Source organism: Oryctolagus cuniculus, chromosome 1 (genome assembly GCF_051225735.1).
Source record: "Oryctolagus cuniculus isolate XC-2025 breed Fujian yellow rabbit chromosome 1, ASM5122573v1, whole genome shotgun sequence".
NCBI lineage: Eukaryota > Metazoa > Chordata > Mammalia > Lagomorpha > Leporidae > Oryctolagus > Oryctolagus cuniculus.
Window position 1 is genome coordinate 198504628 of NC_142867.1, and position 26264 is coordinate 198530891.

Sequence of the window (26264 nt, forward strand, 5' to 3'; positions counted from 1 at the left end):
CTCCCCACTGCTATCTCCCAGACCTTTAGAAGTTATTTCAGCTACGGCAGTAGAAACCACAAATATCACAGCAGTACTTCCTTACAAACTCCTTAAACCCTGGTTGGAGGAGTGCTAGACAGTGCAGGACCTTGTGGTACCTGCAGTGAGCAGGGGATGGCAGAAGCAGTGATGATACAGAGCAGCAGGGAAGAGAACCAGGCGGTACGGCCTGAGGGCTGCAGGGGCTGCGTTAGAGGGTGGGTGGAGGCCGCTTCCCTTTGTGGTTCTTCAGTGCTGAGTCCAGGCCTGACTGCTGCTCTGAGAGCAGGGTAAGCACACAGGTCAGCCTCTCAGCAGCACACTCCTTTTGTAGACTCCACCACAACAGTCACTGTGTCCTGGTGAGCTGCTTCCTGTCCCAGCAGCTGCTGCCACAACAGAGCACTTGAGAAATCAGCTTTCTTTGCTGTTCTGCAGTCATCTAGCTGGTCTTGCTGCTTCTACCATTGCTCCTCTACAGTCTGTTCTCGCCAGCAGTCAGGGCAGTCCTTACAAGGCATGACTCAGATCATACCCCTTCTCTGCTCAAAACCTTCTAGTGAGTTTATTAATATCACTCTGAATGAAAACCAGAACTCTTATAAGGGCCTGTTGAACCGCATTTGAAGTGGTGCTTTTTGCAAACTTGCTGCTGCTTCACACCAATTATGCCCTCACCTCAGGTTTTACATTTGTATGTTCTACCTGAAATACCTTTTTCTAGAACTCTCAGTGTTTTCTTTACTCACTTTCTTCAGGTTTCTGTTTAGATGTCATTTTATCAGTGAGACTCTGACAGCCTTTTGTAAAGTTTCACTCGCAACTCTTAACACTGTCATTGGGATGTTATATTTTCCCCTTATTTGAGTTTTTCAGCAGAGCTCCCATCACATGATGTATATTTATTTCTTGTGGAAAACAGACCCTGGAATCAGAATTCCTGTTTTGAATTTTGGCTTTGCTGTTTGCTGTGACTATAAACGAATTTCTTAACATTTCTGATCTTCACTTTAATAGACAAAAAGTAGAAATAATAATAGTGTTTACTCAGAAGAGTTGTGAGAAATAAATGAACTCACTAAATAAAATGTCAGTTATATAATGAGTGTGCAATTAGTGTTAGCTATTATCATCCTTTTTATCATTGTTGCTTTTTGTCTGCTCCTCCTACTAGAATAAAAGGTGCTCAGGATCAGGGCGTTTGCTTTATTTGTTGGTGTATCACCAGCACCAAGAGTAGCAGTACCAAGAACTTTGGCATAGGCTACAAGTTCTTACCAAGTATTTGTTGGAACAGTTGAATCCTCACAGTAACCCTGGGAGGTAACTCTTTTTGCCCACTTTTTTTTTTTTTTAACAGATAAGGGAATGCAAGCTCAAATAAGTTTTTTGACTTGAGAGCACAGTAGAGTTAAGATTGTTTTACTGGGCATATTGTGGGTAGTGATGCTAAGGTAGTTTGTCACATTGGACCCCCTGGAAGAGAGAGCCTTCTTAGGGACCAGGCCTTTTCCTGCAAAGCAGTTGTTGTGTAGACATTTTTTTTAAAAAGATTTTATTTATTTATTTGAGAGGTAGGGTTACAGACAGTGAGAGGGAGAGACAGAGAGAAAGGTCTTCCTTCCATTGTTTCACTCCCAAAATGGCCACAATGGATGGAGCTGTGCCGATCTGAAGCCAGGAGCCAGGTGCTGTTTCCTGGTCTCCCGCATGGGCGCAGGGGCCCAAGCACTTGAGCCATCTTCTACTGCTTTCCCAGGCCATAGCAGAGAGCTGGATCAGAAGAGGAGCAGCCGGGACTAGAACTCAGTGCCCATATGGGATGCTGGTGCCCCAGGTGGAGGATTAACCTACTGTGCCACAGTGCCGGCCCTTTTATAATTTAAGCTAAAAACTGTGAGTGGAATATATTCTTAGGAAAAAGGTTTGATTCTTAACAAGAATTTTTTAAAAGATTTATTTATTTATTTGAAAGTCAGAGTTACACAGAAAGAAGAGAGGCAGAGAGAGGTCTTCTATCCAATGGTTAACTCCCCAGTTGGCCACAATGGCTGGAACTGCGCTGATCCGAAGTCAGGAGCTTCTTCCGGGTCTCTCACATGGGTGCAGGGGCCCAAGCACTTGGGCCATTTTCTGCTGATTTTCTAGGCCATAGTAGAGAGCTGGATCGGAAGTGGAACAGCTGGGTCTCAAACTGGCACCCATATGGGAGGCTAGCGCTTCAGGCCAGGGCGCTAACCCACTGCACCACAGCGCTGTCACAAGAATTTTTTTTTGTTGTTGTTTTACAAGAATCATGTTTGTCCTAGTGAGTGAGACAAACTGAGAAGGTAGGTAGGATAGTAGTTCCTTGGATCTGGAAAATGAAATAGACTGAGAGATCTGTGTCTTTTGTGGTACTATCAAGAACTTATTTTAGAGAAGTTATTTTCTAAGTCCTGAAAATTTCATCACCTTTGAATGTTGGAAAATGTGCTGAGCATTCAGGTTTCAAAGTTGAAATAATTTATATATTCCACGCTCTCAAAAAGTTCTCCAAAAGAATTGGGGTGGACATTTGGCCTAGTGGTTGGGACACCTTTTTGCCACATCAGAGTGCTCATGTTCAGTGGCTCGCTCTGGCTCCCAATTCCAGCTTCCTGCTAATGCTTCCTGATGGCTCAAGTAATTGGATTACTTTCACCCACAAGGGAGACTTGGATTGAGCTCCCAGCTCCCAGCTTCAGTTTGGCCCAGCTCTAGCCATCATGGGCATTTGGGATGTGAACTTTACTGCTTCTTAAAGTAAATAATAAAATTTTAAAAGAAATATTAAAAAACTCACAGAATCCTTTCTCATATAAGAGATTCTCAAGAAGTTCACAGTTTTCGAGATGTATAAAAAGGGATGTTTATACTGACAGCTACCGTAAAACCTGGTGTTGACAACATATTTTCATAGAAAGGTGGGGATCATGAGCACATGGTGGAGAGGCACCTACTTCTGCCTTTAGGAGGAAGACAGATACAGAAATTTCCCAGAGACATTAATATTTGATCACCGTCTTAAAGAATGAGTCTGATCCCACCCAGTAGACATGAGAGAGATGTGAGGGAGGTGTGCTGAGGCTCAGATGTGGTGGACAGTGTTTGTCAGCCTTGGATATGAGCACATGAAAGGAGTGGGAGAAAAGTAAGACTAGTAGGACAAGTACAAATGTTAAAGTACCTGAAGTGCTGTAATAAGGAATGGGGCACCATTGATACAGTTAAACAACATGTGATCAGGAGTTTGAAATTTAAAAATTTGGAGAATGAATTGGAGAGGAGCAAGTCTAGAGGCGGAAAAGGCAGCTTGGAGTCTCTTGTTATAGTCCAGATAATAAACCATGAGGTTCTGGATAAGGGCAGTGGAAGTTGGGAATGGAGAGGCAGGAATTGATGCCAGAGATAATTAGAGATTTAGCATATATGGAATAAATTGGGCTAGGTCATTGACTGGACAGAGATAGGGTAGAAAAGGAAGAAATCTGGTGTCTGGGGCTGAAAGGGGTCTGTGATACAGGGAGGAGAAGGAGTTTAGGGGTGGTAGACATGTTTAGTGTTTGGACATTTTGGCTTTGTAGTAAATGCAGGATATCTAAGTGATATGCAATAGTTAGTTGTTAATGTCTTGGGGCAAAGTAGGGACCTGAAGTTTAGAGATTTATTTGTTTATTTGAAAAGTAGAGTTACAGAGAGCTAGGGAGGTGGAGGGGGAGAGAGAAAGAGATCCTCCAACCACTGATTCGCTCCCCAAATAACTGCAATGGGTGGGGCTGAGCTGGGCTGAAGCCAGGGGCCAGGAGCTCCATCTGGCTCATCCACGTGGATGGCAGGGGCCCTAGGTGGACCATCATTCACTGCTTTCACAGGCACATTGGCAGGGAGCTAGATCAGAAGTGAAGCAGCTGGGACTGGAACTGGCTCCCATATGGGATGCCAGTATCACAGGCAGCACCTGAAGTTTAAATGTAGTTATTTTGAGAAGTGGGAGAGGGAGGAGCTTAGCAGTGAAATGGAAGAGACTTATCAAGTCTCTTGGTGCTTAGGGCCCAGTTGATTAAAAACCTGCATCTGTTTGCTGTGGTTCCTATTTGTACAGTGGTAGGATTTGTCAAGGCATAATGTAGGAAATACCACTAACAGAAATGAACAGAATTTAGAATCACTAAGAGGGCTTAACTCTTGCTTGGATAGGCATCAGGGAAAGCTTCCCAGAGCTGTGCTTCAGGGAAGGAATGGGATTTTACCCTTTGGAAGGAGGTGTGAGTTTCTATTTCAGGCTGATGGGAAGAATGAGTAAGTAAATCTTTGGAATTTTAAGTATGTAACCTCTTTGAGAAACAAGGCATTTAGACTGTAGGAATTGTATTTGGGCTCAGAAAAGGAGAATGGGAGAGGAGAAATCTGAGATTGGGGTCAGATCACGGACAGCTTTGATGGCCTTGTTGGCTGTAAGAGTTTTGTTCTTTAGGCATTATGGGAAAATCTAGGGAGAACAAAAGGACATGATCAAAATAACTTTGACAGGATGTGTAGAAGTATTTAAAATAGTGGAGGAGGAAGAGACAGACATTTCCAGTTTGAGTCACAGGGTCAGTTAACGTGTTCCTTGCCTAATTTTCTTATTCAAAGGGAACAGAGTGTTCTGGTGCAGACAGGATGTAGATGAGCTATGTCCCCGTTTCAGAAGTGTCTTATTTCTGCCACCCACCTGGAGCAGCAGGAGGATTCCTAGTCCTCAAGTCATTCTTTTGTCAGAACAGGTGATCCATTGGGTCATAAGAAACAGTCTGAAAAGTTGGGAACTTGTGAATTAGTTCCTTGGATTCTCCCTTCTACTTGTAGTCTTAAAAAGTGTGGGAAAAGGAAGTGGAGGAGAGTAAGCAGGTGCAGATAGATGTGCCTGTGGGCCTATCCATGTGTTACTAGAAGGCAGTATAGTCTGACAGATGGGAAAGGAGTGATAATCTCGACTGTATTCTTATATTGTGGCTTGCTTGGGTACTTCTGTAAGTGTCAGTTTGGAGTCTTGTTGTGGGTTTAATAATCAAGTTTAGGATTGCATCAATGGTTTTAGCATCCAGATAACTGTGACTTCTGTTAAGGAGCAGCCAGTTGATGCCCCAAGGTCTGTAACCATTCAGCATTCTGGTCCTGACTTTAACTACAGGCCCATAACTGGCCTAAATCAATTTCGGGACTGGGAAAACAGGCTAGAGCTCACAGGGCAAATTCATGGCCAAATCTTCTTGCAAAATGGAAAGGGTTCTGCCACTAGGTCTTGGAATTTTAGATCTTAGTCCTAGATCCTTAGTAAACTGATGTGGCTTCTGTGGAAGGAAGTTGCTGTGTTCAGCCAGTTGGACTAGTCCTTGCTAACAAAGCTGGTGTTGTGGGCCTGACAGCCCTGACCCTGTATACAGGCCATTTTGAAAAGGGGGAAAGCATGACCAGAAGCCCCAGGCAGACTTTATCCTGTGACTGCCTAGGTGTCCAGAGAACCTTGCCCTCTCCATGGGGATTTAGCCAACATTCCCTTTGGGTTCCTTCCCTGCTATAGGACTGAATCTACTAACCTTTCTGCCCTTCTTTTCTGCTCTTTCTCTCCTTGCAGAAGGAAAGCGAGGAGCCCTTCAGGTTGTGCCTCTGGCCCTTTGGGCCCTTCGTGTTGTCTGCTCTCCACTCTTCCTTCTAAGCACTCTGAGTGTATATGTGTGCATGATCTGTGCCTCTGAGCTTTGGCTCATGCAGATAGTCTGTTTTTCTGGAAAGCAGTTGTGTGCATGTTCCATGCTTGTGTGTGCTCCTGAAGACATTCCTGGAGCACAGCGTGGGAATGCGTGTGCCAGCACATTCAGCGTAGCATGTATGTGCTTCCACTTTTGTTCCATGTGGCTCCCCCAGATACTGATTGCTTTTCTCTTCTATTCTGTGCAGTTGAGTGTCCATTTTGACCTGTTGCTGCAAATTCTGACATATGCTGTAAACCCTAGCTGAGCCCAGCATGCAAGCGTACTTTGTGTTTGAGAGCAGGAGTTGCCACAGGCATTTTGTGCCTCTTGCCTGAGGCCCTAAGTGTGAATGTGCTTTGTGCTTTTGAACAGGCTCCCTGGCCTCTCTGTGAGCACAGGCTTCCCTTGAGCTGTTGTGTGGTTCTCCCGACCCATACAAATGCACAGTATACTAGTTCTCTGTGCCTGTACGTACTGGCTCTTGAGTTCAGTGAGTTTGTTTTGCCTGTGACTCAGGCTCTAGTGAACACTGTGAATCTTGCCCAAATGAGTCTGTGCACCTGTACTGAAACCACAGGCCCAGGGTCTGTGCTCACCTTGTTTCCCTTAGGCACAACTGTGTCTATGAATATTCCTGCTGTGGGTGCTTTATCTAGACCTCCTCCCACTCCACTGCCCTCTCTTGATGTGCTGTGTGTGCATGCGCTGTGCTTTCGCAGCCCTGTTGTCCCCTCTGAGCACAGGAAATGTGCATGATCTGAGCCTGGCTCCCAAAGAATTTTTTGTGACTTTGCTTCCTGAAGTCCGGTGGCTGCTTCTAGCAAATATCTAATTCTGGACAGGAAATAAGAATCTGCTCGGTTCAATGGCAATTTCCAAAAGGAAGATAAGTTCTGGTTGACAGGATACAGGGACTTGGGGATGGACTCTCCCCTGTGCCCACTCCCTTCCCTCCTCACAAGCAACCTCTGGAGACTTTCAGTTTTTTTCATTATTTCTCACCTACTATTGTTTCTTTTGTACCCATAGACTTTTGCTTCAGCAACTTCTAGCTGCCTTTTGGGCCTGGCCTTCCTGTTACCAATATCATCTCACCCACAAAACCAGGGTAGAAGGCAGATGAATTGGATAGGGGCTGCGGGCAGTAGGCAGATAAGGCTTGATTTACAACATAGACAACCTTGAAGAAGGGTCTTAAAATTCTAAGGTCATCTGACTTTGTTGTTGTTCCAGAGTAATCTTTGCCTATTTTTCTGTCACCCTTTAGCCCTGTCCTAGCTCCCCTCACTCTGTTCCATCTTGCCCAATTCTATCTATAACTTCTCCCACCTATAGCTTGTCCACAACCTCTCCCAAGACAGGAGGCCAGGAAGTTGTTGTGATTGGAGGGAAACAGGAGGAACAGGAAGCTCCAGAGCCATTAGCTGGGATGTCTTGTGCTTCTCAGCAGTTCCCTGGAGAGCTCTGGCAGCTTTGGAACTCTCTTGCCTGCATGTGGCTTGAAGAGTTTGCTTTTTGGTTTATGGTTTGGTTTTAGTTTGTTTTTGTTTTGTTCATTTCTAAGCCTTTAAGAAGCATTTTTAAAACTGTTTCTTCCTTGAATTATTTGGTGCCTCAATTTTCAACTTTAAATCTAGAGCCTATAAAATTCACCAGAATTATAATCCAGAAATCTAATCTGCCCTGGACTCTAATAGAAATTGTCAAATGTAGAGAGTGGACTCAGCATCAGCATGCTCATACATGTGTACTCAGTATTGATAAGTCAGAGGCTCGGGGAGCCCAAGCTAAGTCAAACCACAAGATGAGGTGGGAATCCAGAACCATCAGGTCTGGCTCCGAGGCAGCCTGGAGAGTTTAGGCATATTGCCAGAAGAAGACCAGACTCTGTCTGAAGTTGTTTCGCTTTAGTGAAGTCTCGAAACCTAAGGAGTCCCTTCTCTTGGGCTTGGCTTATTGCTCTCTATACCAGTGGCTCATATGAGAGGAGTATGAGTTTTGACAGCTCTCTCACTGCCGGTGACCCTTCACACTGGGACCTCTGTGAGCTTGACCTGTCCTTTCTCCTCACTGGGCAGAAGGGAGACAAATAGAGCAACCCAGTTGTTGCTGTGGCTGATCAGGGCATTGGCATAGACTTCCAGCTGGCTATGTCACCATACAGTGAATGTGACATACATCGCTCTGGGCTTCCTCCTTTACTGCTTACTGCCCAGCCACCAGACAGAATCCCATCGTTCCCATGATCTAACCTTCTTCTATCTCTTCTTAAAGATTCCAGATGATGGTGACCCCTCTGTGCCTCAGTGGCTCCCAGAAGGGTAAGTGATTCATCGCAAGATTCCTATGGGTTTTCTCCAACCTCTCTCACTGATTTTAGTTTCCCCCCCTGGAAAGTGGTGGAAATAGCTCCATATGCTAGATCCTAGAGAAGGGGGAGGTTCCATTGTCAGGTGGTTGGTTGGTTCTCTGGGCAGAGAGGAGAACTCTGTGGACAGAGTAGTTCCTATAGAGCAGGAGAGGGAGCGCTAAGGCTCCTCCATCCTCTTTTCTAATTTCTGATCCATTGTATCATGTTGGTAACATGGTCATTAGGTAGAAGAATGAGGAAATTAGAAAAGTTATCTACATTTGGAAATATTTCTTTCCATTCCATCGGTGGCGGAGCTGGTTCTGTTTCAGGTGTTGTGAGTCACCTATGCATTCCTTTCTGCGCTTCATCAAGATGCAGGTGGCATCCCTCTCCGAGTTCTGCATGTTCTGTTTGTGCTTTCTGTCTTGGAGTTTCAGACCCATGTGATTGTACCGAGAGTCGGTTTAAGCTGTTCAACTATTGCCTGTTCTTTTTTTATTTTTATTTTTTGAGAGGTAAAATTACAGATAGAGGGAGAAGCAGAGAGGAAGGTCTTCTGTCTATTGGTTCACTCCCAAAATGGCCGCATCAGCCAGAGCTGCGCTGATCTGAAGCCAAGAGCCAGGTGCTGTTTCCTGGTCTTCCGCATGGGTGCAGGGGCCCAAGCACTTAGGCCATCTTCTACTGCTTTCCCAGGCCACAGGGGAGAGCTGGATCGGAAGAGAAGCAGCCTGGACTAGAACTGGCACCCATATGGGTTGCCGGCGCCACAGGCAGAGGATTAACCTACTGCACCACAGCCCCTATTGTCTGTTCTTGAGAGAGAAAAAGAGTTAAGGTGCTTTCTTTTAGAAATGATCATTTATGTTGCAAATAACATTGTTTTAAGAGATGCATAGTGTAGTTTTTAGAATTAACTACAAATTTGTGGCACTGGTTTCGTTCAGTGAGCTTTAGTTTTTTTCCTCTAATAATTATAAAATATATACATGCCCATGACATATCAGAACTATTTTTAAACGGAGCCACGCAGAAGTTTCTGAATAATTCACTGCTAACTTCTGTCCTTTCTGTCATCTTAGTCCTTGGGAGTTGTCACAATACACAACTTCCTTAGGCCTGGTAGTCTCATTAAAAATAAAGCGTCCTCTGCTCAGAGAGCCAGTTTAATGGAAATTGGAATGACCAGTTGCCTTTTCCAACTCCTGGCCTTGAACCAATTTATGGTTCCATTCTTTGCCATATAGTTGTAAGAACCTATTTACTCTTCCAGAGTTCTCTCTAGACCAGCTGTGGTATACAGCCCCAGCTACTCTGCCTACCTCATTACTCTCATTAAAACCAAGTACATGAGTTCTTTTTAAAAGGCTCAGGATTTTATCATCCAAAAGGCCAGAGAGATTTTGTAGTCTGTCCACCTCACATTATAGCAGTGGCATTAAGCCCCAAAGAGGAAGAAATTTTGACTGAGGACATGTAGTGAGTTAGTAGAATTGGAGCTAAAATGCAGCTCATCTACATGGAAGTCTTTTTTGGACATCCTCTGTTTTACTGCAGATCATTGTGGAAGATCAGGCAAAGAACAACAAAATTAATAAGTATAGAAACACGTATAACATTTTAAAATCTCCAGTTGCTCCATCTGCAATTTTTCCCCTTGTTCCTGTTGATGTGTCCCTAGAGCTAGACCAGCCTCTTTGTATTCTTTTGTTGTTTCTTTCCTAAAGGATTCCCCCACTGCCTCCACTGTTCTTTTGGAAGTCTCCCCTTCCACTTCCCCTGCTTCCACTTGATTGCAGGAACTCTCCTCTCCATGGAGACCCTTTTTCCTCAGGAGATCTGGACAGAATTGGTGACTCTCTTACTGATGGATGGAGAAGGCTTCTTTCTACATGTCATTGTTTGGCAGTCTTGCTCATTTAGGCAGCAGGCTCTTCCTGTAGAGCCATTCCTGTGGACTCTGTCTTCACACAGGCCAGGCAAAACTTACCAATGGGGAGTGTAGTCCTGGCCCGAGTATGGGGAAGAGCCCCTTTGACCAACAATTCCCACCTTGACTTACAGAGCACAGGCACCTTCAGATAAAGAGAAGGGCCTCATACTGTCACTGAGGGATGAAAGAGCTCTCAGTCATTGGCATAAAACCTTAGGAGACTCTAAGAAGCATCCTGAGGTAGATTCCATTGCTTACTATCCCATGAGTTTATTTTCTTTATTTTCTGCCTTCCTTCCCCTCCTCAGAGGCACATGGTTGAAGTCAGTTCATCTCCTCTGAGGAGAAAGAAAGCTGGGAGAATGGAACACTGAATGTGTCAATCACTCGGCATGGCTGAAGGTTCTGATATATTTTCTTCTCTCCTCAGGCCAGCTGGAGGGCTCTATGGCATCGACAGCATGCCAGATCTACGCAGAAAGAAGCCACTGCCACTTGTCAGTGATCTGGTGAGTGAAGACTCTTGTGTAGGCTTAGGCATTAGCCTTAGGGTATCCCCACATTGGGCCTTAGCAAGCTGTCAAAAGTGAAAGTGGTCCATATAGTGACCCGCACTGGTCTGATGATCATTCTGAAGCCTTACTGTAACACGGTAATGGCTTCAGTGAGACCTTGTTCTACCTTACTCCCTAGTCAGAGGCCTGTGTTCTTCATTAGATCAAGTTCCTATCTAGAACATTTGTGGTTTTGTCCCTCAGAGCTGGGTTCTAGTGTCTTCTTCCAGGTATGTAGCTCCTCTAGGTGTTTCTAAAATGTTCTTTGGTGACCTCTAACCTTTGACCTAGATCATTGAGCTTGGTGTGAGATGAGCATTACTGGACCTTGTCCCCTTCTTGGAAGTCAAGGGCAAGTCTCCTCCCAAAACATAGACTTTCTATCAGGGAAGGGAATGTCTGGCCCATGGGCTGCAGAAGGCCCCTGTGATCATTTGGTCTGGCCCTGCCAAGGCAACTGCAGGCGGGACTCAAAATTCAGTAACTCTATATCAGAGTAATTTTTTTTTTATCTTTTATTTAATGAATATAAATTTCCAAAGTACGACTCATGGGTTACAATGGCTTTCCCCCCCATACCGTCCCTCCCACCCACCACCCTCCCCTTTCCCACTCCCTCTCCCCTTCCATTCACATCAGGATTCATTTTCGATTATCTTAGTATACAGAAGATCAGCTTAGTATACCTTAAGTAAGGATTTCAACAGTTTGTTCCCACACAGAAACATAAAGTGATAAATAATAGATGATTTTTTTTAAATGATGATGAAATCAGATCAGACCTATTGTCATGTTTAATCCCAGTGAGAGTCAAGTTGGGAATTGATAATTTCTTTTTTTTTTTTTTTACAGAAGATCAGTTTAGTGTACATTAAGTAAAGATTTCAATCGTTTGCACCCCCATAGAAACACAAAGTGAAATATACTGTTTGAGTACTCGTTATAGCATTAAGCCTCAGTGTACAGCACATTAAGGACAGAGATCCTACATGAGGAGTAAGTGCACAGTGACTCCTGTTGTTGACTTTACAAACTGACACTCCTGTTTATGGCATCAGTAATCTCCCTATGCACCAGTCATGAGTTTCCAAGGCTATGGAAGCCCCTTGAGTTCTCCGACTCTTATCTTGTTTAGACAAGGTCATAGTCAAAGTGGAGGTTCTCTCCTCCCTTCAGAGAAAGGCACCTCCCTCTTTGAAGACCTGTTCTTTCCACTGGGATCTCACTCACAGAGATCTTTTTGCCAGAGTGTCTTGGCTTTCCATGCCTGAAACACTCTCATGGGCTTTTCATATCAGAGTAATTTTTAAGTTAATGATTTTGTATAGGCCACGAGTGATGTTATAAATATCCAAATGGCCCTTGGCAGCAAAAAGGTTTCTCATCCTATTTTTAACTATCTCTTTAACTTAGTGGCTGGCACTGAAAAGCAATTATAAAAATTTGTGAAATTGAATTGAAACAGGCTTGGAAATGAAAGCTGACCTCAGGAGCTCCAGGATGACCAGAAGCTCCCATTCAGAGACTCATACCTCTGAAGCAGCATCAGCTCAAGGAATTTTCTGTGGCCCTGGGGAGGGGCAGGGTATAGAGTGAGATCCAGGCTCTCCCAGAGTCTCAGAGCTCTAAGACCAGATGTAGAAGGTATATGGGTTCAGTAAGACTCAACCCTTTTATTTACAGCAGTCTTCTGCTCCTATTCTATTTTTTCCCATTCTGGTTTTCCTAGTCGCTCCTTTTTCTTCTCCCCCAACCTCTGCTGTTTTTTTCCCACCTGTTTCTCCTCCATTAGTTGGCTGAATGGAAGTATCACGTGCAGTTTTCTCTTCATCTTCTGTTTTCCTTTCCTCGTTAATTCCTACCATCTGTGTATCTTCTGTCTCTTTTTCCTCCTTTCCAATAACCTCTTCTACTAGCTCTTCATCTAGCTGAAGATAAATTCCAATGTCATCTGTTTTTTCTTTTCTTCCTTTGTTATCACACATCTTTTTCTTCTTTTTCTTCTTCCTTTTCTTCCTTCTTTTTTTCTCATCCTGTGTTCTCTCCTTACCATCAGCAAGTGTCTGGTTATTTTTTTTGTTTTCCTTAATCTGTCTTTTACCTTTGCCTGTCTTTCACTTTATGGCGTAACCCTCCTTAGATTAGGAGCTCTGGGCACTGGGGCCTGGCCAGCTGCCTGGGTTGAAGACAGTTTTTGATGGTCAGAAGCAAAGAGGGCTGGGACATGTTCCCTACTTTGGAGTCTAGGGAAGAACTTCTCTGTCTCCTCTGCAAGTTTTCATGCCCTTAGGGGCCTTTAACATCATGTTGTTCCTTTCTCTGCTTTCCTCTGCGCAGGCTATGGTGAGTGTCTCCAGAGCCCCTGCCCATCCCAAGAGTCCACATCCCAAATCACTGCAGTTCCCTCTCTCCCAGCTGCTTAAGATGATATGACTTCTCTGTGTCCAGTGTGTACTATCTTAGGGAAACCATGTGCCTCTCCAGGGACTTGCCCCTAAAGCTTGGCATTGGCAGGTATGTGAGACCCCTCTACACGAGAGCGTGGCTAGCAGGGCAGACTCAGCTCTCAGACTTGCTCAAGTTAACTGAGAATCCATTGCCCCTTCCACCTGCCATGCGCCCTTCTGGCTTCTACAGTCCCCTGGGAATTGTGTGGACTTGGGAGGTGTCAAGGGGTAGGGGTTAGCATGGAACCACTGTTCTCTGTGATGGTTCTTGAATGTGACACTGACAGAGCTATGTCTCTCTTATTCTTAATTACCTGTTTCCTACCCTAATTTCTAAACTTTTAATTTTTCTTTGTCTTTTTATAGATAAGGAATTTCTGTGGGGTAGGACACCCAAGAAGAGTGAGGGAAAGGGAAGCTCTTTGGGTGCTGGATACCCTAAAGGAAGTACTGTCCTGACACTGGTAGAACAGTCCCCTGAGGGCCGTGGGTTTTTGCCAGGGGCATTCCCTGTGAATGACAGTGAAAGCAGAAAGTAATGAGTGACAGCCAGATGGCTTTGGTCCTTGAGGCTCCCTCTCCAGGACTCTGCCCGCCCCTGGGTATGCTGGGGCTGACAGCAGCTCTTGTCTCACAGTCGCTGCTCCAGTCCCGGAAGGCAGGGATTTCTTCTGCAATGGCTACACGTACCTCTCTCAAGGATGAAGAGCTGGTGAGTGACACAAGGGCCTTCATGAGTCCCCTGACCTCAGGATTGGTGACCGTCTCTGTAGCCTGGGAATTCTGCCTAGGAATTCAAGAGTACTGGGCACACATATTGATGAGACATATAACTAGCCTCATGTCTTGTTTTTCTCCCCACACTAGGGGAGGCAGTAGTCCAGACCAGAGAGTAAACCCAACTCTCGTGTTGAAAGATGTGACCATTGAACTTGGGGTTTTATGGTGGGCCTCTTACTCCCTGTTTCCTAGTATGTGCAAATGCTGGGACAGGCTCAGATCCAGGGTCAAGCCAAACATGAGTTAGAGCACACTATATTGGGGAATTCTTTTTGCAAGGCTGAGCTATGATGGGGATCAGGCTAGAGCATCTTCTCTACTACCAGAGGAGAAATTAGGGTTCTGATTGTCCCACAGGGTTTCAGTTCAGGCATCTCCCAGCAGAATCTTGAAGTCTCAGATGGCAATGGGGTATGTGTTTTTCAGAAATCCCATGTGTATAAGAAAACCCTACAGGCCTTAATCTACCCCATCTCCTGCACCACACCCCACAACTTTGAAGTCTGGTCGGCCAGTACCCCAACCTACTGCTACGAGTGTGAAGGCCTGCTCTGGGGCATTGCCCGGCAGGGCATGCGCTGCAGCGAGTGTGGAGTCAAGTGCCATGAGAAGTGCCAGGATTTGCTCAATGCCGACTGCCTGCAGCGTGAGTGTCCCTGTGGGATGGGGGTGGGGGAAGCAGGGGCAGCAGGGCGTCCTCAGAATAGTCTGCAGCAAAGAGCTGAGATAGCTGCAGCATCATTCCTACAGTCTCAAACCTTTTCCTTCTCAGAGCTGGTAGAGTCCTGAATCAAGGGCATTTTTTTTTGCCTTCCTAAGTAGCAGGTCTTACAGTACTCTCTTGAGCACCTTTAGAAAATTCTTTGACCTTTCTGTGGCCTTCTAGTAGAGCTAGCATCTCTTCTAGGATTCACTGATCCCAGAGACTGAGCCTGAATAGTATATACACTGTAGTGACCTTACTGCTCAAATGACTAGAGCATGCTTAATGGGAGACTAAAACTCATGAGGACGGTGATTTCTATGAGATTCCAGGCCTCACACAGGAGCCTCCTGAGATCAACAGTGCCAGGAATTGAAGTTTCAAGTGGATTGGACAAAGGTTCAGTAGGACCATGTGCCAGATTCCCAAGGCCCTGGCTAAATATGTGACTTGTGCTGCCATGATGGAGTGGGGAAAGTAGGAGCAGAAAAAACAAGTTGCTGTCAGAGGAGGTTGTAGTACTCAAGGGTCCTGGGTCCTTCCTGCTTCTCTTGCACTCACTGTGGCTGGACTTCAGGAAGAGCAGGTGTGGGGGTGGGGTAAAGTATTCTCCTGCCCATTAGGTCTCCCCAGTGTCACTCAGAGCCAAGCCATAGAAGCAAAAGCTTTAAGGACTGTGGTAGGAGAGGTAAAGGTCTCCTTTAGACCCATTGCACTTCATTATCCCAGGGAGAGATACATGGCCCAGGGAGAGGCCTTGAGGAGTTGTTCACTTAAAATTTTCTGTGAAGAGCCCTAGATTGGTGCCAATGCATGGCTACAGGGGACCTGAAAAGACAGGTAGAATGGAGTCAAAAGAAGAAATGGGCTCTGAGAAGATTGTCTGAAGACAAATGCCAGTGATGACGTTGCCCAAACCCATCATGAGGGGGTGCCAAGCATGTGTGCCAGATGGCCCTTGCTTTAATTGCTGAGAGCTAGCAACAGGCTAGCTGTATTGCTGCTTGCTGGAAACCTTCTGAAAAAGTGCTGCTGTGTGGCCAGGATATCTCAGCCCTTCTCGAGGGTCTTTCAAAGGTCCCAGTCAAGGAAGTAACACCTTGCATGGGATGTGCTAAATGGCAAAAGTAGGATGAAGCCTACATAGTTTTTTCTCTCATCAGAGAATATCATCTGCCTAAGGCTTCTCTGATGCTCAGAGTGGAATGAAATGCCCTTCTGTGGGCGTGGTCCGAAAATGTGCTTTCCAGTGCTTCCAGGGTTAGGGTACAGATACTGGCCTTTATTTTTTCTTCAGTTTTTAGTACAAAGGCCTAAACCTTTAGAGAAACAGATGTGATTCAGTCTGCAAGGTCATTAAAGGAAATATGGGGCTTTAGCTGCTCCTCTAAGAAACCTTGTTGGTGAAATCCACCAGAGGGGTCTGCTCTGCTGTGATCCATGGAAAGCCTGCCAGCCCCTGAGATAAGGTGGCTGAGGCCATGGCTGGGGAAGATGGCCTTTGGTCATACCAGGATAATAATGATAGTTGTAACATAATAGTGACTGAGTATCTGCTAAGTACCAGGCACTGGGCTGGATGCTTCACCTTTGCTTTCTGAAATAATGCATATTGTAGCCCTAAGAGCTGGGCACGGTTATTTCCTCATAGTGTAGTTTATCATACTGGGAATAGCAGAGGCAGAATTTGCTCCCAAGTCTCTCTGACACCAAAGACAATTCTTTTCTCATTGAATATCATGTTGTTTTCTGAGATAAAAGCCATTGGAGCTATAGGCAGAAGTAAATCATGTGCCATGACAAATTCTGGAGTTTGTATCATGCTTTGCAGTTGATTGAAATTGGTGGTGTTTGGCTGGCACCGTGGCCCAATAGGCTAATCCTCCGCCTGCAGCGCTGGCAACCCCGGGTTCTAGTCCCAGTCGGGGCACCAGATTCTGTCCCGGTTGCCCCTCTTCCAGTCCAGCTCTCTGCTGTGGCCTGGGAGTGCAGTGCAGGATGGCCTAACTCCTTGGGTCCTGCACTGGCATGGAGACCAGGAGAAGCACCTGGCTCCTGGCTTCGGATCAGCACTGCGTGCTGGCCGCAGCGGCCATTGGAGGGTGAACCAACGGTAAAGGAATACCTTTCTCTCTGTCTCTCTCTCTCTCTCTCTCACTGTCCACTCTGCCTGTCAAAAAAAAAAAAAAAAAAAAAAAAGAAAGAAAGAAATAAAAAAGAAAGAAATTGGTGGTGTTGCAATGGCCACTACCTCCCCTCCCCCTCCCTGAAAACTGAGACACCTATTGGTGATATTTTGATGGTAGAGTTGAAGAGTTGATGAAAAATCTCAACATGTATCCAAGTAGAAGAGTATAATTAACCTCCATAACAATTATCAAGATTTTGCTACTCTTTGAGTTGTATTTTAAACACCACTGACTGGAGAGTATGTCTTTCAGTGATTAAATTTTCAAGAGCTGTTCCAGCCTCTCCAAACTTCTCCCACTGCCCCATAGCCTCTCCAGGCCCCATTTCTCAGCTTGTCTGTGGTCTGGAAGGTAGCTTGTTGGTTAACCCTGTATTCTGCCTCTGATCGTCCTTTAGGGGCTGCAGAAAAGAGCTCTAAACATGGAGCTGAGGACCGGACCCAAAATATTATCATGGCCATGAAAGACCGCATGAAGATCCGAGAGCGTAACAAACCAGAGATCTTTGAAGTTATCCGGGATGTCTTCTCAGTGAGCAAAGTTGCCCATGTGCAGCAAATGAAAACGGTGAAACAGAGTGTATTAGATGGCACCTCCAAATGGTCAGCCAAGATTACCATCACTGGTAAGCAGGCTGAAGTCTGAGGAATAGGAAGGCCTGGGTAGTGGGGAAGAACCAAGGGAAGAGACATCCTTATGCTTCTAAGAAAGAAGATAGGACTAAGGGGAAGAGAGAGAGCCACATTATTCCTCTTCACTAGACCCTGGTGCTGTGGGGGAGGCAAGACTGATATCAGCAAACAGTAGGAACCCTAGTGCAAGGAGCTGGTAGCAACCTGACAGTATAGACTTGATTAACAGTTTGATATGTAATTATAAAAGGTAGAGCTGAGGGAAGTGGGCAGACAGGAGACAGGGAATAGTTAACCAGTGGTTTACAAACCAGGTAGGTGGGGCTAAAGTGTGTATGTATCAAAGATGCTAAGGGCTAGTACAGGGGTAAGTAGTAAGTTAGGGCCCAAGTGGGGGAAGTGGGGTTTTTGGGCTAAACTTTGAGGGAAAGACTGTAGACCAGGGACTAAGTGGATATTGAGGAGCAGAGAGAAGCTGATGAACAGCACATGAGTAGTGTTATGGAGGGCTCCTGACTTCCTCTGACATGTATGTACTCTGAAGCTTCCTGTATGTGCTTGGGTTGCAGTGGTGTGTGCCCAGGGCCTACAAGCCAAGGATAAAACAGGATCTAGTGACCCTTATGTGACTGTGCAAGTTGGCAAAACCAAGAAGCGTACCAAGACCATTTTTGGAAACTTGAATCCTGTTTGGGAGGAGAAGTTCCATTTGTAAGTCATGGAGTTTTGTGTATTTTGGGGGAGCAGCATCACACCCTGCTGTTCTACACGTGAGCCCTAAGGTTGAGCAGGAGCAATGGAGAAATCCCATTTCTCACATGCTTCATTTGGGCAACAGCTGTTTTTTGTTTTTGTTTCTATTTTCTCGTTTTTTTCTCACTAACTATTATATCAGAGTGCTTTACCCAAGTTCCACCTTAACAGAGGTGTTAAAGGCCCTAAAATACCTCATACTGCTTTCCCTAGCACTGGGAAGATTTTATCAGTGATAGAACCAGTTATCCCTCCCAGCCTTGCCACCTTGCCTAGGAAGGATTAAAGGCGCTTTAGGAAGTGAAGGAAGAGTGCTTGTACAGCTTGGTAATTCTGATGTGGAGATGGGAATGTGATATCTGCAGAAGTTTCCATTTTCCTTAAGGGAAGCTTTCTTCCTGCCTCAGTTTCCATTCCCACTTCTTTTCCCATTATCTTACTTTCTTAGACCATTTCATGTGATAGTAAAGGTTGATTATTGAAAAATGATGAACTTATCCTAGGATGTGGACTAATAGCTGGAGAATACAGATGGTTTCCCACTCCCCCAAAGTCTAGGATCAGGACTTTGGGCCTGAAGCAGCTAAGTGGACTGACTGTTTGCAGGTCTTCTGTCGGCTCTTTGGAGAGCTCATGTAGAAAGGGATCGGGTATAGTAAAATTAATTTGCAGTCCTGGGGCAACAGTTACTGAGGGAAGCATTTATTTCTTTGAAAAATCTGAATGATTCCTTCCTCTGATTAATTTCAAGTGAACTGTTTGTATTGCCATTTTTTCCCACTTTTAGTATAATTTACAAACTTTCTGTTATGTACAAGACACATACAAGCCGGGGCCGCGGCTCACTAGGCTAATCCTCCGCCTGTGGTGCTGGCACACCGGGTTCTAGTCCTAGTTGGGGCGCCAGATTCTGTCCCGGTTGCTCCTCTTCCAGTCCAGCTCTCTGCTGTGGCCTGGGAGTGCAATGGAGGATGGCCCAAGTGCTTTGCCCTGCACCCCATGGGAGACCAGGAGAAGCACCTGGCTCCTGCCTTCGGATCAGCGTGGTGTGCTGGCCGCAGCGCCGGCTGCAGCACGCCAGCCGCAGCGGCCATTGGAGGGTGAACCAACGGTAAAGGAAGACCTTTTTCTCTGTTCTCTCTCTCTCACTGTCCACTCTGCCTGTCAAAAAAAAAAAAAAAAAAAAAGACACATACATAACATAATTCCTTGACTTCAGGCATCTCATCGTTTATTCTTTTGCAGTAGAACAGTAGTTACACTATACTGTTTTAATGGAATGTGCAAAGATATTATGAGAACACAGGAAAAGGAGCAGCGAATTCTGAGTATAACTTTAGGGTGAGGTAACAGGGCCCAGAAAGCAATTTTTGGAGAGGAGAGAAGGAAGGAGATGCCTGGGCAAAACTCCCTTCTCCAGAGCAAATACTATAGAGGAGGTGGCAATCCAAAGGGATGGCAAGGGGATGGGAGAAGTTCACCAAGCACAGATAGGTGATGGGAAGTTAGGAAAGTAAGCAGATGTGTAGATGGACCTACCATGAGCGTCTAGCACCTTTACTAAGATCATACGTCAGACGCTGAAGAGGCAGCTACCACTTGCTTCTTGGGGCTCTGTGGCATGTCCAGCTGTTTTCTTGTTGATGTTACTGATACAGCCAGCTGCATAGGAAGTCAGAATTGACGCTAATTACTCTTCCTCCTGCTTTCCCTAGTCTCAGGCTGGAGGACTAGATAATGGTATATAGAGTTTCCCCAGCTGAGGATGGAGGAGCCATTTGCTAAGACTGACTCACTTTGGTGTCCTCTGACTCCTCCTTGTCTTCCAGGATCTTCAAGTATAGTTGATGGAACTCTTAGGAGGGGATTGGAAATTGTAGGAGAGGGCCCTGTTGGGTCTGTTCCTAAACAGAGCTACCTAATTCTCTTGCAGTGAGTGCCACAACTCCTCTGACCGCATTAAGGTACGTGTATGGGATGAAGATGATGACATCAAATCCAGAGTGAAGCAGCGACTAAAGCGAGAGTCTGATGATTTCCTTGGCCAGACCATCATCGAAGTTCGGACACTGAGTGGCGAGATGGACGTGTGGTACAACCTGGGTGAGGAAGCGACTGGAGAGAGTTTCTAGGAAAGGAGAGCATATAGAGGGATCTGGGGAATTCCCATCTAGCAACACTGCCAATCCCTGCAGCATAGCTCTACACAGAGCTTGTCTTGCCTACAGAAGTGACCAGTGGTAGGAATGGGCGCCAGGGAACTGGTGGTGGCTGGCACTCACTCTGGCTGAACATTCTTCAGGTTTCACAAACCCCTTTAATCTTCATACTCCTCTCTTCCACCCAGTCAATTCAGGAATATATGTGGTCGCTGAAGTGAGTGTACCCTATTGAGTGAACCGTTGGGTCAGTGCCACCTTTTCCTTGGGTTAAGCTAGGATGGACTGTCTCTGCTATCTGTAATTGTATTGGTGTCAATCTTCAGTTTTCTTTCCTTCCTAGAGAAGAGAACAGACAAGTCAGCCGTGTCAGGGGCTATCCGACTACAAATCAGCGTGGAGATCAAGGGGGAGGAGAAGGTAGCCCCCTACCATGTGCAGTATACATGTCTCCATGAGGTGAGCCAACGCTTGGTAGGTGGGAGGCCTGAAACCAGGGCATGGGCCCTTGACATAAGTAGGATTGCTAGCTGCTTGAAGATCTATTATTTTTTCATGTTTGGCTCACTGTGCCACCCTGGACAGATCAGGGGTCTGAGCCCAGACTCAGGTCTTTCACAAATGAGAGTAGCCTACTGAGGCCATAGGAGGAGCTGAGCATTATCTTGAAGGACAGAATTTCTCCAGAACCCTGCTCGCATTCTCCTGGACTTTACCACCAGGGTTTGGGTTTGTTTTTTGTGTGTATTTAACCCTTTGCTTTCTCTGCACTGTCTCCTGCAGAACCTTTTCCATTACCTCACAGACATTCAGGGCAGTGGAGGAGTCCGGATCCCTGAGGCTCGAGGAGATGATGCCTGGAAAGTGTACTTTGATGAGACAGCCCAAGAAATTGTGGATGAATTTGCCATGCGCTATGGCATCGAATCCATATACCAGGCCATGACGTGAGGCTCTTGTGGGGCTCTGGGGAGGGGCTGCTTACCTTTGGGGGACTAACAAAGGCACATTGATGTGGTAGACAGGTCCTTAGTTACACAGAGAGAGAAGGAGAGGCAGAGAGAGAAGTCTTCCATCCACTGATTGACTCCCCAGGTGGCTGCAATGGCCAGAACTCAGCCAATCTGAAGCCAGGAGCCAGGAGCTTCTTCCAGGACTCCCACACAGGTGCAGGGGCCCAAGGATTTAGGCCATCTTCACTGATTTCCCAGGCCATAGCAGAGAGCTGAATCAGAAGCAGAGCAGCCAGGACTCGAACTGGCACCCATATGGGATGCCGGCACTGCAGGCAGCAGCTTTTCCAGCTACGCCATAGCGCCGGCCCCAACAGTGTTTCCTTACTTTCCTCTCTGAACTGGGTGTGGGTCTATATGTTCTAGAACAAAGAAGGTGTATGTAGAAAGGGGGTATGTCTTTCAGTAACTCAGGAGGAAGGTGCTTATCTGTGCATCCCAGAGTTCAGGGATAGGAAAAGGACAGGGAGGAATGTAAGGACAAACTTGTCCAGACATCTTGGACCTGAGCAGACAGGGCATGTATGCTCATGTCTATGTGTGTGACAAGGCAAGCTGCCTAGACTGGTCTAGGAGTCAGAGAGGACACCACACTGTAGGGAGTCGACCGAGATTCTCCTAACAGGAATTCTGACTGTTTCAAGAAGTGGCGTGGCTTATCTGTTGGTGAGGCTGCCACTAGAGCTATGTAGGGGAAGCAGTCCTAGGTTAGCAGCAGAGGATGGGGAATGCCCTGGTTATGCTTCATTTAGTATGCAAACTTTTCATTTCTCAAAGATTTATTTTGTCTAAGGCAGATTAACAGAGAGGGAGAGACAAAGAGGTCTTTGGACAATCCACTGGTTTACTCTGCAATAGCTGGAGCTGGGCTAGACCAGGCCAAAGTCAGGAGCTCAGAACTCAGCAGGTCTCCCACGTGGGTGACAGGAACCCAAGTGCTTGGGCCATCATCCCAGGCACATTAACAGGAAGCTGGATTGGAAGTGCAGATTAGCCAGGACTCAAATTAGGCTCTATGAGATAGTGGCTTAACCCACTACCCCCAATGCCCACCCCTATAAAATTTTTTTGAGTTTCTATTTGGCTTTTGCTTCGAATCCTGAAGGGTCTTTGAGGCTGAAGATGCTGTGTTTTTTAGGCACTTTGCATGTTTGTCATCCAAGTACATGTGTCCTGGTGTGCCAGCAGTGATGAGCACCTTACTAGCCAACATCAATGCCTACTATGCCCACACAACTGCCTCTACCAATGTTTCTGCATCTGATCGCTTTGCAGCCTCCAACTTTGGGGTGAGTGGATGTAAAAACATATGTACTCATTTGTTATCAAAAATCTGATATTTCTTTACTGGTCCTATGGAGTTGATTGATATGACAGAAATTCAGATAGTTGCCATGTGGGTAGATGACCCTTTACCTCTTTCCTTGTAAGTGTATAGACCATACCAATAGACTGTTCTGATATAAACAAGTTCTAAAGCAAAGTTTAGAGGAGGAGATGCCACCTGGGTTCAGGCATAATCTCTCTGGACCAACACTTAATAGAGTCACCATGTTCTTCAGTTCTGCAGGTCCATGAATGGATCTTTCTTAAAATCATTCAGTCTTTCTGTGACAGATGTATTCTATGTAAGTTCATATGGGATTAATGTCTCAGTGAAGATGCCAGGGCATACTTGAACCTGTCCTTTTTCTAGTGTCTGAACTGTTTTCCCTATCCAGAGTGTGCCCTTTCTGGTGTTAAGTACCTGAGAATTGAGTCATTACTAAGAATTTCATGACATAAATTCAGTATAAACTGGATTAAATATTTCTGACCTACCATAAAGATTACCTTTCTAGGGATAAAATTACCAATATTCTCTTAATCCACCGAGCCTCTGATCTGTTTTCTAGTACCATTTTCTAGTACTTTTGTTGTTACTATTAAGTATTTCTGTAATTGAATTAATATAATTGATTAAACTAGTCAGATTGTCTCATCCCATTATATATTGGCTTATATCTAATTATATAGTCAGTGTATGTATTCTGGTAATGTTATGCCAGTAGCCTACTGACATGTGATTCCACATTTAATTATACTTTTCCGTGGAAAAGTGTAATTAAATATATTTCAAAAATTATATGCTAAGGGAATTTATGTAAGACATGGTTTAAAGAGAGACCCCCCTCATACTTTCTTGATCATCTTCCAAATACCTCACTGTTTCTTCCTTTCATTGTAGTTATTTAACTATTATGTGCTATACCAACATAAGTCAAAAGACTTCAGATGCAGGAACAAATTGGAGAGTGTGTTGGAGTTCCTTTTATCGCCTAAGATGAGTTACAGTCCCAAAGAGATGGAAATGCTGGTCATGACCCATGGATGTTGAGTTGAAAGAGCTATTTCCCCTCTCAGGAACCTGGCTTTCCCCTGGTTAGTGTGAGATTTCCTACTGTGAGACAGAGGTGCTAAGAGAGGGAACAGGGACCATCTGTCCCATTTTTCCTTTACATTGTTCTCTCCACGGACAGGGATGGGGTAGGATGGTGCCTCCTCACTACCCTTTCTGCTCTCTCGGAGGTGATTCTGTTTCTGTTGTACTCCAGGGAGCTCAGAAACAAGTTCTTTCTCTCTCTCTCTCTTTCTCTCTCTCTCTCTCTCTCCACTCTCCCCCTCCCCTCTCCCCTCTCCCCTCTCCCCTCTCCCCTCTCTCCCCTCTCCCCTCTCCCCTCTCTCCCCTCTCCCCTCTTTCCCCTGTCCCCTCTCTCTCTCCTCTCTCTCCTCTCTCCTCTCTCCTCTCTCATTATTTATTTCTCCCCCTCAGAAAGAGAGATTTGTAAAACTTCTGGACCAGCTACACAACTCACTGAGGATTGACCTCTCCACATACAGGGTAAGTGAAGACGTGTCTGTGGTTTGGGATAATAGATGATATCAGATTCAGTCTACCGAGATACAGGTGAGTGATGGCTATAAAGATCAAAGACAAGGAAAATTGTTCTGTACCGTCACACTCAGCTGAGCTGCTCATGCCACTGATGCCTGTGATCCTCCCATCTCCAAGGAGCACGCAGTGTGTACATAGCCAGTATGGCTGCATTTTATAGACAGTTGGCGTTCCATCCCACTCATCATTCTACCCAACTTGGATGACATTCTCATTAGGAATTTCCTCAGAATCATCTCTTCCAGAAGCGCCCTTTTTAAAATAGATACTTAATTGCATTTCCTTTTTGCATTTTTCCATAATCTCATTTTCCAGGGGAGGTATGAGAATCTGGGTGGAGGAAGAGAGAAATCATTTGTATCAGAGATTATGCTCAGTCCTAATTTGAAAGGAGGAAATCAATGGAGTAGGTGTGGGAGGGGCGCCTGGGATGAGGCAAGACAAGGAAAGGGGCAGCTTCTCAGTTCCTCCTAAGTCAGGTCTGTGTAGAACGCCTTTACTACTTGCTTAGAATGTTATGAACGTCTAGAACAGGCAATAGACGCACATTAACAAGTAAGTATAAAAACATCCTCAAAGTCAAAAGGAAGTAAGATTTTACTTAACTATACCTCCAAGGCTCTCCATTTGCACAGATAATGGAGAGTTGACTGTATATCTTACGTTTGGCATATAAGTAGCCGTTGGCAGCTTTACAACACTGAGCCTGAACGTGGAGTGTGGCTCAGCATCTCCCTTCAGCTCTCCATGGCAGTTTCCTCCTAAAACTCGTGCCACAGAGAGTGGAGTTAGGTACATTGGACAGTCCTATGGAACTTCCAAAAGCAGTTCTGCTCAGAGCTCTGCCATGGAAAGCATAGTTCTTGGACCTCAGTTTGTCTGAAATATGGCTCCACTTATATTCCAGGATATACAGATAGATTTTTAATCTTTGAGCATGCACTGTTTGGGTGTAAGCATCTTTATCCAAGAAAAGTTCATGTGTCTGTGTGTTTGTACAAATGCTTACACGTTGCTTGAGGAATAGGGTTGGGGAGAGGGTATGTTGCTTTCTGGGCTGCAGAATAGTAACGCTTTTCGTCAAGGGTCAGTTTGTGTCAGTAGAGGTGGAGGGAACTTGGCTAGCAAAAATTCCAGTGAGTATCAGGGAAGCTTTGATTTCATTGCTTTGGGCAGGGAAGGTTTTCATATTCCTCTGTTCCTTTCTTACATTTGATTGGTTGACAATAGAACAATTTCCCGGCTGGGAGCCCCGAGAGACTTCAGGACTTGAAATCCACAGTGGATTTGCTGACCAGCATTACTTTCTTCAGAATGAAGGTAAAGGATGGACTGGGGACTTGACCACAGGGACTTGAGAATAAGAATCATTGAGCAGAGTCTGGTGCTACAGGATTCATCACCTCTAAGTTTATATTTCAGCTCACCTGTTCCCTGAGTTTTTCGAGAAAAAGTACATAGAACACGGATCAGTGAGGATGGGCTAGAGGGTCTCCTCATCTGTGATCCTGTTAATCTCATCACAGGCCAAGATCCAGGGACTCCTGGGAGATCTAGAATAGGTTTCCCAGAGAGCTAAGAGGCTATCCCACCTAAATGAGCAGGACCCTGCGCCCATATTTCTTCTATAATTGGCAGGTACAAGAGCTACAGAGCCCTCCAAGAGCCAGCCAGGTGGTAAGGGATTGTGTGAAGGCCTGCTTGAACTCCACATATGAGTATATCTTCAACAACTGTCACGACCTGTACAGCCATCAGTACCAGCTGGTAAGAGGCTCAGCATCAGGTAGGCCAGCCATCGGAGGCTCTGTGGAGCCTCAGCTTTCCTTTGCTGCAGTCAAGGGGTAGAAAGGAGCTCAGGACAAAGTCCTTGATGTGCTTATGGGTGAATTGTGGGGATGGACTGTGTAGACCACTAGTCATATGTGGGTAGAGAGGAACCCTTGGGCAAGATGTGACATATCAGAGTTGAACAGAAGTGGCAACCATGTTTTATTTTAGTGCTGAAGAAAGTGAAGCTAATTTGAGCACAGTTC

At 45.5% G+C, this 26264-nt stretch overlaps 1 protein-coding gene across 21 annotated transcripts in view; it reads left to right on the top strand.

The window, feature by feature from the left end:
- Nucleotides 1-26264, top strand: part of UNC13B (unc-13 homolog B) — a 267751-nt gene that overhangs the window by 223835 nt on the left and 17652 nt on the right. For 19 of the 21 annotated variants that reach the window (XM_089300153.1, XM_089300158.1, XM_089300170.1 and 16 more), the window contains 13 exons: nucleotides 8052-8098; nucleotides 10494-10572; nucleotides 13702-13776; nucleotides 14271-14490; nucleotides 17134-17361; nucleotides 17938-18079; nucleotides 20055-20224; nucleotides 20624-20739; nucleotides 21064-21227; nucleotides 22432-22582; nucleotides 24106-24174; nucleotides 25459-25548; nucleotides 25867-25995. In XM_089300153.1, coding sequence (XP_089156279.1) covers nucleotides 8052-8098; nucleotides 10494-10572; nucleotides 13702-13776; nucleotides 14271-14490; nucleotides 17134-17361; nucleotides 17938-18079; nucleotides 20055-20224; nucleotides 20624-20739; nucleotides 21064-21227; nucleotides 22432-22582; nucleotides 24106-24174; nucleotides 25459-25548; nucleotides 25867-25995 — 1680 coding nt within the window. Of the gene's footprint in view, nucleotides 1-5659; nucleotides 5683-8051; nucleotides 8099-10493; nucleotides 10573-13701; nucleotides 13777-14270; nucleotides 14491-17133; nucleotides 17362-17937; nucleotides 18080-20054; nucleotides 20225-20623; nucleotides 20740-21063; nucleotides 21228-22431; nucleotides 22583-24105; nucleotides 24175-25458; nucleotides 25549-25866; nucleotides 25996-26264 lie in introns of all 21 variants that reach the window. The other 2 variants (XM_017339944.4, XM_089300147.1) reach the window with 1 other exon arrangement.